The 17,365-nt window shown below is 31.0% G+C and overlaps 1 protein-coding gene across 1 annotated transcript in view; it reads left to right on the forward strand.

The window, feature by feature from the left end:
* The window catches only part of LOC143044352 (putative ATP-dependent RNA helicase DDX46), a 31,738-nt gene extending 16,985 nt beyond the window's left edge, over window positions 1-14,753 (forward strand). The window contains exons 15-21 of the mRNA XM_076216308.1: window positions 3,834-3,937; window positions 5,630-5,792; window positions 8,120-8,266; window positions 10,538-10,783; window positions 11,354-11,524; window positions 11,940-12,131; window positions 14,461-14,753. Of these exons, the coding sequence (XP_076072423.1) occupies window positions 3,834-3,937; window positions 5,630-5,792; window positions 8,120-8,266; window positions 10,538-10,783; window positions 11,354-11,524; window positions 11,940-12,131; window positions 14,461-14,508 (1,071 nt within the window). The 3' untranslated portion in view covers window positions 14,509-14,753. The remainder of the gene's footprint in view (window positions 1-3,833; window positions 3,938-5,629; window positions 5,793-8,119; window positions 8,267-10,537; window positions 10,784-11,353; window positions 11,525-11,939; window positions 12,132-14,460) is intronic.
* Window positions 14,754-17,365: the final 2,612 nt, after the last annotated feature.

The following is a 17,365-nucleotide window of genomic DNA, read 5'->3' on the forward strand; positions in this document are numbered from 1 at the left end:
GCCAAAAAGGGACCCAAATAAGCATTTTTTTTGGTTTTCGCACCATAACTTTAGTATAAGTAAATAGAAATCTATGAAATTTAAACACAAGGTTTATGACCATAAAAGGAAGGTTTGGTTTGATTTTGGGAGTTTTGGTCCCAACAGTTTAGGAATAAAGGGCCCAAAGGGTCCAGATTTAAACTTTGTTTGATTTTATCAAAAATTGAATAATTGGGGTTCTTTGATATGCCGAATCTAACAGTGTATGTAGATTCTTAATTTTTGGTCCCGTTTTCAAATTGGTCTACGTTAAGGTCCAAAGGGTCCAAAATTAAACTTAGTTTGATTTTAACAAAAATTGAATCCTTGGGGTTCTTTGATATGCTGAATCTGAAAATGTACTTAGATTTTTTATTATTGGCCCAGTTTTCAAGTTGGTCCAAATCGGGGTCCAAAATTAAACTTTGTTTGATTTCATCAAAAATTGAATAATTGGGGTTCTTTGATATGCCAAATCTAACTGTGTATGTAGATTCTTAATTTTTGGTCCCGTTTTCAAATTGGTTTACATTAACGTCCAAAGGGTCCAAAATTAAACTAAGTTTGATTTTAACAAAAATTAAATTTTTGGGCTTATTTGATATGCTTTATCTAAATATGTACTTTGATTTTTGATTATGAGCCCAGTTTTCAAGTTGGTCCAAATCAGGATTCCATATCAAGTATTGTGCAATAGCAAGAAATTTTCAATTGCACAGTATTGCACAATAGCAAGAAATATCTAATTGCACAATATTGTGCAATAGCAATTAATTTTCAATTGGAGTTATCTTTCTTTGTATAGAATAGTAGTTGATAATATATGTTGGAAATTTACCAGACATGACTATGATGTCATTTTCTATTTTTATTTGCCAATAACTTTATGTAAATAACTTCATTGGAAATTTGCCAATATAAAATGTTGCTGATGAAGCTTTTTTTCCTTATCTTATCTAAAATGTTTTTAGATAATGTATGTTGGACATTTGCCAGACATGACTATGATGTCATTTTCTATTTTTATTTGCCAATAACTTTATGTAAATAACTTCATTGGAAATTTGCCAATATAAAATGTTGCTGATGAAGTTTTTTTTATTGTTTTATACAATAAACAATGTATATTCACTTTTACTACCAACCAATCTTTATCATTCAGTGATAACAAGCACTTTATTTTACATTTTAATATCTTATGATGTATTTAAAAGAGTAGTTATTGTTGCAAACTCCATTAGAAATTTGAATTGATATCAGTTTTGGAAAAAGGGAAACGGGGATGTGAAAAAAAAAGGGGGGGGGGGTTTAAATTTTTCTCATTTCAGATTTCATAAATAAAAAGAAAATTTCTTCAAACATTTTTTTGAGAGGATTAATATTCAACAGCAGACTTGGGGTCAATTACATTGGAATGTAATTAATTAAATTACACATTACATTGCAAAAATGGTCAATTACACTAATTACACATTACACAGTTTTTGAAATGTAATTAATTAAATTACAATTACTTTACTAAAGTAATTAATTAAATTACACATTACATTTCATCATCATTTTTTTTAACAATATTTTACATGTTTATATAATGCATGTCTAAAATATTCATGTAAGCATAGTTGAAGTGTTGCATTTGAAAATCATTTAATATAGTTATTTTAAGGTTTTGTCAATTAGTCTGAATCTTCTGGTCTGAAAACAGCAATTGTAAATAGTCTTTCGACAGGAGCTAATGTTGTGCAAGATATTGCTTGATCAGGACATGGAAGTTTTATGATTAGAAGATCATTATACTGATAGGAGAGGGAATTTGTTCCCATTAACTTGTCAATACATCAAGGGGTATTTTGACATCTCAGAAATGAACTCATTTGAATTAAACATAATATGAATAAAAAAATTATAAATGAATTTAAAATATTTTTTTATTGTACTTTAAAAATATTAAAAAGTGTGCTTGTCATAATATTGAAAATAATTTTTAGTACAAACAATGTATATAATGTCTAAATATTAGCAATATTTTGCTAATTAGATAAAATATCAGTAATAGTGGCATTGCCCCTGGACATTTTAATCTGATTAATTGCTGTTTGTTTTTACAGCTGTTAATTTTTAATTCTATAATCCTTTTGTGTATACTAATTTGACAAAATGATTGTATGCAGTGATTTTAAATTCTAAATGAACTGTTTCAGAAAGATGTTTCACAGTGGCACATTTTATTGTTTTTGTTTAACAAGGTGTTTATTACTTATCAATCTATTTAGTTAAAGATCTTTCTTAAAAACTGAACAACCCATAAATATATGATTATCACATTTTTTAAATTATAAGACTATTCAAAAAAAAATCTGTAGGTCAAATAAATGATATACAAACTTGAGAACAAATACAGACTTCATATATTAAAAAAGAATTGATATTAGTATTTGAAAAATATATATAATGTTAAAATTTATATTATTAAACACAAATCCTTAACTGTAACACCATAAAAAGTACATGTAATTGAAATGTAATTCAAAAGTAATTGAGCATTACATGCTTTTTTCAATGTAATTAATTAAATTACCATTACATGTAATTAAAAAAGTGCTCAATTACACATTACATTCAATTACATGGAAAATTGTAATGCATTACACTTAATTACCATTACATTTTTAATTACCCCATCCCTGTTCAACAGCATAGTGAATTGCTCAAAGGCAAAAAAAAAACTTTTAAGTTCATTAGACCACATTCATTCTGTGTCAGAAACCTATGCTGTGTCAACTATTTAATTTTAGATTTAAAAAGTTTGAAGAAATCTTTAATTGATTTGTAAAATCTTGACATTTGTTTTGTGTAAAAAAAAAACATATAATGTCAAAAATTTGATCACAATCCAAATTCAGAGCTGTATCACGCTTGAATGTTTTGTCCATACTTGCCCCAACTGTTCAGGGTTCGACCTCTGCGGTCGTATAAAGCTGCGCCCTGCGGAGCACCTGGTTTGAAAATATTTTGTACTCCTGTTTAAGATTTGAATTAGGACTAGGAAATTGCCACTATGGATGGATGTGAAATATTAGGTTGTACATTATGTCATGTATGCAGATCTCCAAAATGGCTTAAAATAATACTTTTACATTAAGTTCTTAATTGTTGCCACATTATTTGCTGAAAATCATTTTAATTATTTTTGAAAGTTAAATTATTTAACCATATTCAACATGCAGTGCATGCATATAAACAACACGAGACAAAATAGGTGTGATTCTCATTTACAAATGATTTAGTTCATTTGACAACACGAAACACTCTTTTGTTAAATGTGTAATTTTGTACTTTTTTTCCATTTTTAATAATGTTGATCTAGACATTTGATTCCATTGTAATGGTATCCTCATCAATACTGGAAACAACAGGACATTGAATGTTTTTTGCCACAGTTACAGCCATAAAATGGTATTGATGTCCTTGCAGAAGTACCTATATCTGTCTAGACCACATTTCTGATAAGAATAATTCATCATGCATTCAATAATTTTAGAGATATATATATATATATATAAGGCCATTCAACAGAAGAAAGGCATTATGTTTACCAGTCTGTGTGTCAGTCTTTTGGTTGGCTTTTATCAGCTTATTAAATATAGTCAAACATGAAGTTGTGGTTAAATCTACTTAAAACTTAAAATCCAAATTATAAAATCATGGAGATTAACATTAAAGTGTAGACGTAAGTATACATTTATTTCCAAAAAACATGTATATCATTGATACAATACACATATCAACAAATACTTGTTTTCTTTCTTCAGATTGCAACGTCTGTGGCTGCTAGAGGTTTAGATGTAAAACATTTGATCCTGGTCGTTAATTTCAACTGCCCTAACCATTATGAAGATTATGTACACAGATGTGGGTAAGTTGGGAACTTTCTTTTCAGAGTTTTTTTTTTTTTATCAAAAATAACTTCTTATGAAAATTTACACACATTTGTTCTATAGTTTGTGCATACATTCTTCAGTCTCTCAAACTTGAATGCTATTAAGGTGGTACCTAACACTACAGGGAGATAACTCTGTAAAGTCAGCTTAACGTTTTAATTACGTTGTGTTGTACAGGGAATATTAAGCTTCTCAATGATCAAAATTGGTGTTTGTCAAACTGCTATATAACCAGTGTAATTTTTCTGACAAAACGGTTGGTTCACAATTTTTGAAATTTTTATATTTTTATTAACCCTTTCAACGCTATACACAGCATATGCCGCGATGACATACGCCGTCCGCCACTGCTATTCGCGGCATATGCCGCGATGACAACAGATTTTTCATAAGGACTCTTAAACCATTCGGTTTTCATTCGGGTCCTCTCTAATTTTTCCTTGTATGAATCGAGGATATGCAAGGTCTCATTTGCGCTTGAAATCCCGGCAATTTTTATTGTAAAATCATGCAGTAGAAGGAAAATTGAAGGAAAATAAAAACAAATATTTTGACAAATGCAAATGGCGGAAATCGGAAACGAAGCTGTAAATATGGAAATATTTCAGCATTTCTATGGCGAAACTGATGACGAGGATTAGTTAAAAGGTTTCTTGTTATCTCAATGTGTTTATTACATTCAATTCGTGTGGGAAATATGATTTGATCGATCATTACGAGACGTAGAAAAAGGGGGGAAAACGGAGGTTGACTGAAAATTTTGAGGACGGAGCCACTGATTTGTGCCATGATTACATAATACGTTGTGTATGGTGCAATACGCTACGGAATCAAGCAATTGGTGTCTTCTTTATTATATGGCAGATAAAAAAAACAAAATAGATGAAGACGAAAAGTAATTTTTATTCAAAATTCAACACAAATGTAACAAATTACACCTTTTACCTGTTAATTACCTGAAAATACAGGTAACCTGATAAAAATTTTACAGAAATAACTGCCTAACATTACAGTTCAAACTCTCCTGAGCATTTTTCATGCTATAACTTTTTCTGTATCTCTTATAATAAAAAAGATACAGCAGTCTGAAAAGGAATATACTGTTCTAATGAATGAACACAAAAAAAATGCAGCAGCAGCAGCCATTTTTCTATTTTTTTGTGTAGCGTTGAAAGGGTTAAAAGGTCAAAGTAAATACTTTGACAAAATTTTATGAAAATTAAACGAGCCAAATTAATTTTAGTGAAAGTGTTGGGTACCACCTTAGAATGTTATTTAATATTTGTCTGAAAATAAATTCCATCACTCAGCATGTTCTTTCATCTTCCATCTAGTATTTTCATCCATTGGACATTTTTTTGTAATTATACATCCACTTTTAAAAGGTGTGGGAATACTATTTTACCACTGTCTGTCTGTTTTCTGTCTCATGAATATTTTTTAGTCACATATTTCTGAGGAACTACATCATAAGGATTTCTGAAATTTGGTTTCAGGGTTCATATAAGTAAGCTATACCATGTAATGCGTGTTCAGAATCATCACTCAACAACTTCATGCTCACTGAAAACTTAGAATTTAGACGTGGGTATCATCAGTGAGCAGTGGCTTGCAGTTTCACTTGTTTGAAATATATCAGATCTTATCTATTATTACTTTTATTTCAGTCGCACAGGTAGAGCTGGAAATAAAGGCTTTGCTTTTACTTTTGTTACTCCAGAACAGGAGAGATATTCAGGGGACATAATAAAGGCTCTAGAATTGTCAGGAGCAGATATACCAGCAGAACTGAATACTATTTGGGAAACCTACAAAGTTAGAGCAAAGATGGTTAGTAATTTGAATCTTCTGAACATCCATATTTTCTGTGTATGATTTTTATAAGTTTAATGGTTAATAAGATCATTGAGCTTAATTCTAACATGACGTTCTTCATACGCTTTGAGTACACACCAATGATAAAATATGAACATATTGTTTTGGCTGTTCTGATTGTACTCCAATGTTATATGCATTTTAATAAAAGAGCTACCAGACGCCACAGAACGATATCAGCATTTTACAGGAAAATACACCTTGTGAAACTGAAAATCATCACAACAAGGACATGTAAACAAACGATGCTAAAATGTGTTATGAGTCAATTTTTTTTTATAAATATAAGACTTATTAGTGAAATTGTCGTTTTAATTTATTTATACCTATCTAAATACGTAATGGTTAATAGTTTAAGTTTGTCACTAATTTAGTTTGCTCCGTTCTTTTACGCAAATATAATTGTGTGTTTATTTATGGGAAAGGCCTTCACCTAGAGTGCTTTGATCCAAAAGAATTGCTGTATTTGTCCTATTAGAATAGAAATAATTCATGGGGGCTAGAATTATTTCTTAAATATTCTGATGTCACCATTTGGTGAATAGTGCAATTTTTTGTCAGAATTCAATCTTTGCTTTACTGAAAGCTTACTATGCAGCAATTTATTTTAGCAATCACCTAACTTTGTTTATGTATTTATATTGAACCAACAAAGTTTGCCTTATTCACATTATTTTTGTATTGGCATACTCATTTTAATTAACAGTACTTATGATTAGTGAGTTTATGTCTTTGAGATACATTCATCTAACAACAAAAAAGATTAAAGAAGTCACATAACCAATGATAAACCAGTATAGCTTGCTGTTGGGTGTGAGCCAAAGTTCTGTGTTGAAGGCTGTACTTTGACCTGTAATGGTTTACTTTTGTAAATTGTGGATGAAGAGTTGTCTCATTGGCACTCATACCACATCTTCCTATATCTATTCCTATCTCAGTCAGTCAAGACAAGATGGCAACAGGGTTGGCAAAACCCCGGGTTTTATGAGTATTGCCCAGCCCAGTTGGAAATACTGGGAAAACCCAGGTTTTACTGGGTTTTACTGGGTAATACTGGGTAATACTGGGCAATACTGGGTGATATAAAATACTGGTTTGAATTTCAAAGAGGATTCAGTATTCAAACACAAATGCAATACATTTAAAATATATATAAACCTATTTTTATTTATAAATAAGTTTACTTGTTTGAGAGTCTTATACATACATGTACAAAAGTACAAGTGTATACATCTGAGAAAGAATTATTCTAACAACTCTGATAAAAAAAAATTTTTTTCAAATTTATAACTAGTATAAAGAATTTAAGGATTACATGTACATGTAAGGAAAATTACTTTGAAACAATTTATATATGTACAAATGTACAAAACTAATTAATAAGTAATTATTCAGATTAGAACACAGATATGTTTATATAACAATAATCAGTCTTTTCATTTCTATAAGAGTTAATGACAAGACCCTGTAGGGGGGTTTATTTAGCAATTATGATTGCGTATATAGCAATTTAATTTACAATTCACTTAAACACTGCAATAAAGTATTAAAATTATTGAAACAATGCTTGGAGATTAACGTGGAATCCTAAATTGTGCAAATATTGTATTTTTCCTACATAGAATTTATGTGGAGAAGAGAATGAAATTGAATTTTTTAATCTTCTAGAAATGACTCTCAATGGTTATCTGTATAAAATGTATATATTTAGCTATAATACTATGAAACTACAACAAGTCTTTATTATTTTGTGTTGAAATAAGCTTAAAAAATCATATTAACCAGTATTGCCCAGTATTCCCCATTTCAGGGAGTATTGACCAGCCCGGGAAAACCCGTGTTTTCCCGCCCAGTAAAACCCGGGCGGGTAATACTTCGCCAATCCTGGATGGCAATGGATTGAACAGTCTTTTAAAGATCAGTCTCCGACTCATAATTCCATAAATAATGAAATACACAGATTATATTCCTGACTCTATAGATTTGTATTTCTTTATTTTTGTACAAAAAAAAAAAGGGAGATTTCAAATATTAAGCTGCTGTTTGAGAGACAGAAAATATCAGGGGGACATTAAAAACTCATAAGTTGAAGAAATTAAAAAAAACACCATTACAATACTACGGTTTCTTTAGTAAAACTAACATACTGTTTTCATTGATTAAGAGGCAGTTTTGCTAGAATAATTCTATCTATTGATAATCTCTTATGTCATTGCTCATGTTAGATAAAATAGTTTAAAAAAAAATTAGTTTTTTTGATAAACAGTATTCTTTTATTGTAGGATGGCAAGAATATACGGAACAGTGGTTTCCATGGACGAGGATTTAAGTTTGATGAGACTGAGGCACATCTGGCTGATGAACGTAAGAAGCTACAGAAGAAGGCGCTTGGTTTACAGGACTCTGATGATGAAGATGCTGGAGTGGATGTGAGTGATAGATATAGGTTCTATACTGCATCAAGATAATATTTCTTTTCTTGAATTACTTATATTGTTAAATTTAAAATGCCGCCCTAGGTCTTTGTAAGTGTTTTTAGTTATTTAGAATTGAACTTTTGCGAGTGGAGAAATATATTATATATAATGATGTTCAGTGGTAGAGGTTTTTTTTCATGATTACGGTTTATGTTGCATTAAGATAGTGAAATCAGAAGAAAGTAACAAAATTTGATGTCTTAGCTGAATTTTGACCAATGATGAACTCAGATTTATAAAACTACATTGATAGTAGAAAAATAACTTTTTGGGGAAAAGAGTAAATAACTACTCTCTCAGGGGTTAAAATATCCACTAGCCCGACACCCGGGATTAGACTATACACCTCGGGCAATTAAAACTTGTAATCCAATATGCCCAACTGACTAGTTACAAAAATTCTTGGCGTTTCGGAAATAGAAAGTGGAAAATCCCTTCATCACTATTCTATCTTAACCAATCAGAGTCAATTACATCACCTGGGATTCCAAGAAAGTTCTAACTCTGGGTTGACCGGTATAATGTATTGATCGTAATTCACGTACTTTCAAATAAAATAAAAATTTCAATAACAATTTCTCAGTACAGGGGGTATTGTACATTGCTTATGCCAAGATTTTCAATTAATGGTATACTTGGGTGTATGATGTAATGATCGATATTGACCTGTCTTGTCGGACAGCTGTTGAGCACAAAACCATGCACAAAATATTTCTAAATCTTTGTCAGTTTCAAAACGAATGTAGATGTAGATGAAGGGAGTAATGAGGCTGAAAATTCATCCCAAAAAATGCCAAATACTACCAGGAAAAGCGGGAAAACATTTATAGTGTCATGAACAGAAAGATTCCCCATGGGCAAGGTCGGCTGTTACTGATGATAAACAAGAGACGATGTTTTGAGAATATTGCCATTATTTTTCTTATAATGCTGATAAAAAGTCTGCTTTGTATGTGGGAACAACACATATACAAATTGAACCACTGGTTTCACATGACAAGACCCAATGAACATGTTTTCTGTGCCCGAAAATATTTACCACCCAATAGTACAATGGAAATCCAAAAAGATGTCTAGAGATCCTTGTAATAATTAATAAAACAAAAAATAATTAAATTTATTTTATTAAATACAGTGTATATTGCCACCTTCAAAACAAAGAACACCTTCTATGTATTATGCTGCAAATTCTGAATTTGTAAGGCATACTTGGGCTAGCAGCCCAGTTTTGATTGGCTAGCAACTATACTAACAGGGCTAGTAAAATCCTGCTACCAACAAGTCCTGGGCTAGTGAGCTGTTTAACAATTTTTTAACCCCTGTCTCTTGTATGCAGTAATACTGTTTTTCTTATGCATTTATGGTTTCAAACACTTTATTGCACTTTTTACAAGTGTAATATTGTCGTAATTCATAAATTTATTGATAACATGATAAAAGGGTGCACACTTTTTTTTCACTAAATGTCATGAGTTTTCTTTTCTGTATAATATGGTTTCTTGGAAATGTACTGTTTTCAATGTTAAGAGTGCTTTATGCTTTTGAAGTCATAATTGAAATGTTCTATATTCTTTAAGGTGGTACCCAACACTTTCACTAAAATTAATTTGGCTTGTTTAATTTTCATAAAATTTTGACAAAGTATTTACTTTAACCCTTTGACAAAAATATAAAAATTTCAAAAAATTTGAACCAAGCATTTTATCAGAAAAATTACACTGGTTATATAGCAGTTTGACAAACACTAATTTTGATCATTGAGAAGCTTAATATTCCCTTAAAAACACAACGTCATTAAAACGTTTAGGTGATTTTACAGAGTTATCTCCCTGTAGTGTTAGGTACCACCTTAAAAAACAATTTAATGGTTGATTTATCAGTAGTAACAGGATAAACATCATTTTATGTATGCTGATTGAATTTAGTTTGTAGATGTTAAATATTATAATGAAGAAATGTGATTTTTTTGTTAGAGTATTCATCAATATTCTAATATACTCCAGTTTGCAGATTTCAATCAGAATACAGGAAAATATCATTTGTAGTGTTACCTTGGCAATAGACACACCTAAATTACACAAAAAATTACTTAAATATACTTTTAACCTATCAAAATTGATCTAAATCTTGTTTATTTTTGTTTTTTAACTCTAGAATTCAGAGAAAACTGTACATGTAGTTATTTTAGAACTCTAATATTAATTTTGTCATAAAATATTTCAGATTGAAGAACAGATAGAGAATATGTTTGCAAGTATCAAACGTGTTACGAACGTGTCCCATCCTGTCTTAACAAATCCTACACAGAACCCAGCAGCCATTGCTCAACAGACAAATCAACAGAAACTAGAACTAGCCAAACGTCTGGCCGCTCAGATTAGTAAGAAGAAAGGACCTGATGCACAAGATATTACACAGATAGCTGCTAGATCTCTGATGACAGGAGAGGGAACTGCTCCTCTGGTTGCTGTAAGTCAGTTATATTAAAAATAAAAATTTGGGATGATGTGTCTTAATTATGAGGCTCCCGTAGGGTCAAAATGACCTGCGACCTCTGGGCTTTTTAGAGGCGACCTTCTAAAAACGACCTGCGACCTGGAATAACACTGACCTATGACTGACTTCCGTCCTCTGTGTTGGGAAAAACGACCTGCGACCTGTACATTTCCCTTAAAAACGACTCTCAACGAATTTAAATGCGACCTGAGGGGGGTATCCTGTGGGAGCCTCAATTATGTAACTATTCTTAGCAAAAAACAGATAAGATTAAATTTATGAAGTTATATTCTTGAATAATAATTATATTATGTAAATTCTGAAAGGTTTTCCAGCATTTATTATTGAAATTTAGATGAAATATGAGATTAATAATTGCAATTTCAGAAATTTCTGGAAAAACAAAATGCTATCATATTTTAAAATAAGATTTATTTTCTTTATCAAATTATACAAATCCTATAAATTTGTAAAAATAAAAAATCACAATAATTTCTCAATTTACAATAACATTTGGTCATTATATGCATATATCTACTTCAGTCTAAGACTATAGCTGAGCAGGTAGCTGAGAAGCTGAACGCCAAGCTAGGGTATAAACCTGTATCAGAGGAGGAAGATCAAGAGAACGCAGCAGACATGTTTAAACGTTATGAGGAAGAACTGGAAATTAATGACTTCCCACAAACTGCTAGATGGAAAGTCACATCAAAGGTATATAAACAAAATGTTTAAGATATATTTTTGTGCAGTTAATATGAATATTGACAAATAGCATCTGAGTCTCAACAATACTTTATAATATTTGGGAAGCTGAAACTTGAAGAAATATCATGAGTTGAAATGTACTGAAAAAAGACCAAAATGTAAATGGTCAGTGTTATGCTTGTGGATTTCCAATACAAAAAAAGATATGAAAAACATTTATGATCCATTTATTCATATTCACTCTTAAAATATTCAAAATAGTATTAAAACTAAAAAAGGTTTCTAGTTGCAGCAATAGCTATTGCTTTACCATTTAATTTTAATTTCATTGGTGGTCTGTTGGTATGCCCTTTATGTTCAATATCTGAAAAGGTCATCTTAGCTTCAAAATGTATTAAACCATTGAATTCTATTTTTACAGGAAGCCCTTGCACAGATCTGTGAATACTCTGAGGCAGGTATTACAGTCAGAGGTACTTATGTACCTCCTAAGAAGGAACCTCCTGAGGGAGAGAGGAAATTATACCTAGCTATAGAAGCCACCAGTGAAATGGCCATACAGAAAGCCAAGAAAGAAATCACTAGACTCATCAAGGAGGAGCTCATTAGACTGGTATATATTTTATATGTTATATGGACCATTGTTTTGCATTTTTTTTAGTGTTCTTAGTGGTTACGAAAAAGAACAAGTTTTCAATATTAGTACTCATTTGGAATCATGCAGAATTCTGAAATTGAACGTTTATCACAATTATTTTGATTCCCAATTGGTTTTGGTCGAATCTAACTGTTTTTAGATTTTTAATTTAGGGTCCCGTTTTTTAATTGGTCTACATTAAGGTTCAAAAGGTCAAAAATTTAACTTCGGTTGGTTTTAACAAAAATTGAATTCTTGGGGTTTTTTGATATGCCGAATCTAACCTTGTATTTAGATTTTTGTTATGGGCCCAGTTTTCAAGTTAGTCCAAATTGGGGTCCAAAATTAATCTTTGTTTGATTTCAACAAACTATAATTACATGGGGTTCTTTGATATGCTTAATCTAACCATTTATTTAAATTTTTAGAATTTTGGGGAATTTGGGCCTGTTATCAAATTGGTCCACATTGAGGTCTAAAGGGTCCAAAATTAAACTTTGCTTGATTTCATCAAAAATCGAATCATTGGAATATGTCAAAGCTAACTGTTTTTCAGATTGAATTATTGGGATTGTTTGATATGCTGAATCTGAACAAAGTCATGTAATTAGATTTTATTACAACCGCAAAAATAATTTTGGGATCATATAATGGTATTATGTTGTTGTCTGCGTCGGAAGACACATTTGGTTTCCAGAAAATAACTTTAGTTCAAGTGAATGGATGAAATTTAATAAGAATGTTCAATGCCACAAAAGGAAGGTTGGGATTGATTTTAGGGATGATGGTCCTAACTGTTTTGGAATTATGGGTCCAAAAGGGGCCCAAAACAAGCATTTTTCTTCTTTCAAGATATGAACTTGTGTATAAGTATTTCAGTTGCTCTAAAATTGTACCACAATCTTAAATACCACAAGTAGATGGTTTGGATTCATTTTGGGGGATATGGTTCCCAAAGTTTAGGTATTAAGGGCCAAAAAGGGACCAAAAACTAGCATTTTTGTAGTTTCTTGACAATAACTTGTGTGTAAGTGTCTCTCTTATATTGTACCACAAGGTTCCATATCACAAAAGGAAGGCTGGGATTGAGTTTGGAGGTAATTGCCCAAATCATGCCGGAATAAGGGGCAAACAAATGGCCAAAAATGAGCATTTTCCTTTTTTCAGACAATAACTAATGTTTAAGAATATGGTTCTCTCTGAAATCCTACTTCAAGGTTCCATACTACAAAGGAAAGGCTGGGTTTGAATTATGGGGGTTACAGCTCCAAGGGGGGATTCAAAAAGTTTTGGGGGTTCCAATTTTTTTTAAGGGGTTCAAAATTTTTCAAATTTCAATTTATTTTAAATTTTCAAGAAGAATCTTTAATTGCACAGTATTGTGCAATAGATTTGTAAGATCTTGACATTTGTTTTGTGATAGAAACCTATACTATGTCAAAAATTTAATTACAATTCAAATTCAGACAGAATCAAGCTTGAATATTGTGTCCAAATTTGCCACAACTGTTCAAGGTTCAACCTCTGTGGTTGTATCAGGCTGCGATCAGCGAAGTATTTCATTGATTATGGGCCCAGTTTTCAAGTTTGTGCAAATTGGGATCCAAATTAAAAATAGTTTGATTCCAACAAAAATTTAATTTATGGGGTTCTTTGATATGTGAAATATAACCATGTATTTAGATTTTTGATTTATGGGCCCAGTTATCAAATTGGTCCACATTGAGTTCAAAGGGGTCCAAAATTAAACTTTGTTTGATTTCATCAAAAATTGAATTCTTGGGATTCTTTGATAGGCTGAATCAATCCATGTGTTAAGATTTTGAATATTGGACCATAATAGGTAAATTTGAATTTTTTAAGTTCATTAGATATATTCATTCTGTGTCAGAAACCTATGCTGTGTCAAATATTTAATCAATATCCAAATTCAGAGCTGTATCAAGCTTGAATGTTGTGCCCAGACTGGCCCCAATTGTTCAGAGTTCAACCTCTGCAGTCGTATCAAGCTACGCCTGCGGAGCATTTTATTAAGTTAATTATGATGATTTATTAAGGACATAAGAAATTCAAAAAATCATGATACTCCTTAAAAAATTTAAACACATATACATCAGCTTCTTTAAAAAGAGCCTCATGAAGGAGAATCTTATTTTTTTACTTTAAAATTCATAGTTAGATTTAATTATCATTTTAAATCTACTTTTAGCTCCATCAAGATGTTTTGAAAATTAAAAAAAAACATTCATCTCTGTTTCAATTTTAGAATTGATAGAAATTTTAATTCTGTTCTTCTTTTTTACAGCAAAACTCATACCAGCCAATCAACAAAGGAAGATACAAAGTCATATAATGAGAAGGGCATAAGACACCCCGGACTTTATCTAAATATTCTGATGTATCATGTAATGAGTACCTCAGTAAATTTGTTTATAGAAATGTCAATGCTTTCTGTTTATCATGTAATCCAAATCATGAAATAATGTTTTAAGCACACACTTTACCTGTTTTTTAAAACTGCTATCTAAACTATACTTTTATTATACTGTATAGAAGAAATGTTTTATTGTCAGAAATAAAAAATAAATTGACAAACTATTTGATTTTTACCATTTTTTAGATGGAAGTTTGTTTGGACAATTCTGATTTTAATTTTAAGCCATTTTTCTCTATTCTCTATATTTTAGCACCCCATTATTTTCTATTCTTAATTTGTTTTCTACTCATCTTACTGAAGTATTGACCTATTAATTCCCTATTCAGACCCTCTGTTATTCAATCACTCATGTTGTTTGAATAAGGGATGTTTAACAATTGCATCAAGTATGAATAAAGACAACAGTAGTACATCACTGTTCAATATTTATAAATCAATTTAACTGAAACAAATCATGGTCACAAACCAAATCTGAGTGAAACACATAAGCTATAAGAAGAAAACAACGGAAAAACAGAAACAATGACCTGTTACAAAAACAAACACCAACAGTATTATTTTGGAATAGGTCACACTAGGTACTTATCAACGTAGATGGTAAACCACAATCTAAGACATGATAAAAATGTTGTTAGTTAGTTTACTGTTTAGACACAGTCACATTGTATAGATCAACCAATTCGTGATGTTATCCATAGAATTTAAGGAGTGTTTTTTCTACTCATTACTCTGTTGGAGCAGTTTCCACGTATGCAGCACACTCCTATATATGAAGTATGTATAGTGTGAACATGCAGGAGCTTAAAAGTATTAAATGAGATATTTAAACACCATACGAAGGGGCAGTGGGTATGTTAATGCTGAGAAATGGGGAATTGATATTTGGGAAGTTAAAATCATCCCGTTTGTCATAGATTTTAGTGTGAAGTCCATCTGTTTCAATATTGAGGAAAAGGTTAAGGTATGAAGCAGTCTTTCAGTTGTATAATTAAGTTCACCGAAATATATGAGATATGAGTACTAACTGAAATATTGGTTATTCAATGCTACCTGAGGGTAAAATTAAAATTTCACAAGGTGCTTTTTTCTCATTTTGAAGGTTCTAAATGCATTCTGCTTCATAGAAGTTTAAAAACAAGTCATACAGCAGAGGTGCACAATTAGTACCCATTGAAATAACTACTGTCTGTTGAATCCAAACTAAACAAATACATTGATCATCAAAAAGTCCAGCATTTTGATTATATCATCTACAGTATATTTTCTAATAGAATCAGTGTGGTTCTTAACAAAGTAAGAATTATCAATTTAACCCATAAGAAATTTATTGTCAATTTTATAGTAAAAGCTCTGTTTATTGAGATAGTAAATTTGATCTTTCAATTGAGCATTGGAAATATAAGTGTAAAGAGGAGTAAGAAGTAATAATGTTGCTGCAAAATTACAAAGATTGTGTGATCTAAGATTTAGGAGTAGGTCTTTATAATTTATAAGAATGCACATCTTGTTGACACTTCTGGTTTAAGGGAAGGGGTAATATTGGGGTGTTGCCATATAGAATTAGAAATGTATATACTGGGAGTTGCTATAGTTTTTAACAGTAATATCAAAATATATCTTTACAATTCTTGGAGGCCAATAACTGTCAAAGTGCTAATATAAAAATAAGAAGATGTGGTATGCTTGCTGATGAGACAAATCTCCATCAGAGACCAACACACATAGAAATTCACAACTATAGGTCACAAAATAACATTCAAAAATGAGCAATACCCTTAGTCAGTTATAAGAAATGACAAATGGAACACTAAGGACCTGATTTATGTTCAAATCAATGAACGAAATACAAATAACTTAAACAGCAATAAATTTTATGAATTGAACTAACTCATTTGAAGATTGCACATAGTTCAATCAAATTTCTACTGTCACTGGTTTAAAATCTATTTTGTAATATATCTAACACCTTCTTTATTATTTTGAGTATAATCAATATACAGTCATTGGACAAAAGTGAGTTCCCACTCAAACAATGTCCTATCATGTCAACTAAAATCGATATTTTTCCAAAAAATATTACCAAGTAGCTATATGGCCCATTTATATAAAATAGATATCATAAGATGTAGAAATGTTTAAATTTTTATCGCTTATTTGGCTATCAGGCCAATTAAAATTAATTGGTAGATTTTCATCCCTGCCCGCCCCTCTGAAATCTTCCCGCCCCGATTTTTTTTATTTTTGAAAAAAATACGATTTCCGGATTTTGTTCATTTCCGTTACCAGTAACCGTCGATAATTTCGTTTCATCTAAAACTTCCTGTTTCAAATTTCGGTTTCGTAATTTCTTAGCGTATTCTTACTGAATGATTTAGTCGATATATTCTGCTGATCTTTGGTGACAACATCATTTACCGATAATAGAGATTGATTACGAGAAGGGCGTGAAATATTCGGGTTACGAGTAAAACGCTGTGCCCAAGAACGCAAATCGACGTATGTCACAAATGACACAAATGTTTGTGAGTAAAACATGTACACAAATGTTTGTGAGTAAAACAATGTGGATTTATTTTATTTATGCAATGACTTTGTGTCAAGAAATTAGGACTGAATGAAACACAAAAGCGTTAGAATCGTGGAACACATTTGACTGGAATAAAGAAATTAGCACAAGCATGAACTTTTTAGATTGGTGACCGTATATTGAGTTAAACAAATCGACAAACATACACATTTTTGTCGAGCCTGCAACTTTTGTTGCAGAAAGCTC

Source organism: Mytilus galloprovincialis, chromosome 9, assembly GCF_965363235.1.
Source record: "Mytilus galloprovincialis chromosome 9, xbMytGall1.hap1.1, whole genome shotgun sequence".
Taxonomy (NCBI): domain Eukaryota; kingdom Metazoa; phylum Mollusca; class Bivalvia; order Mytilida; family Mytilidae; genus Mytilus; species Mytilus galloprovincialis.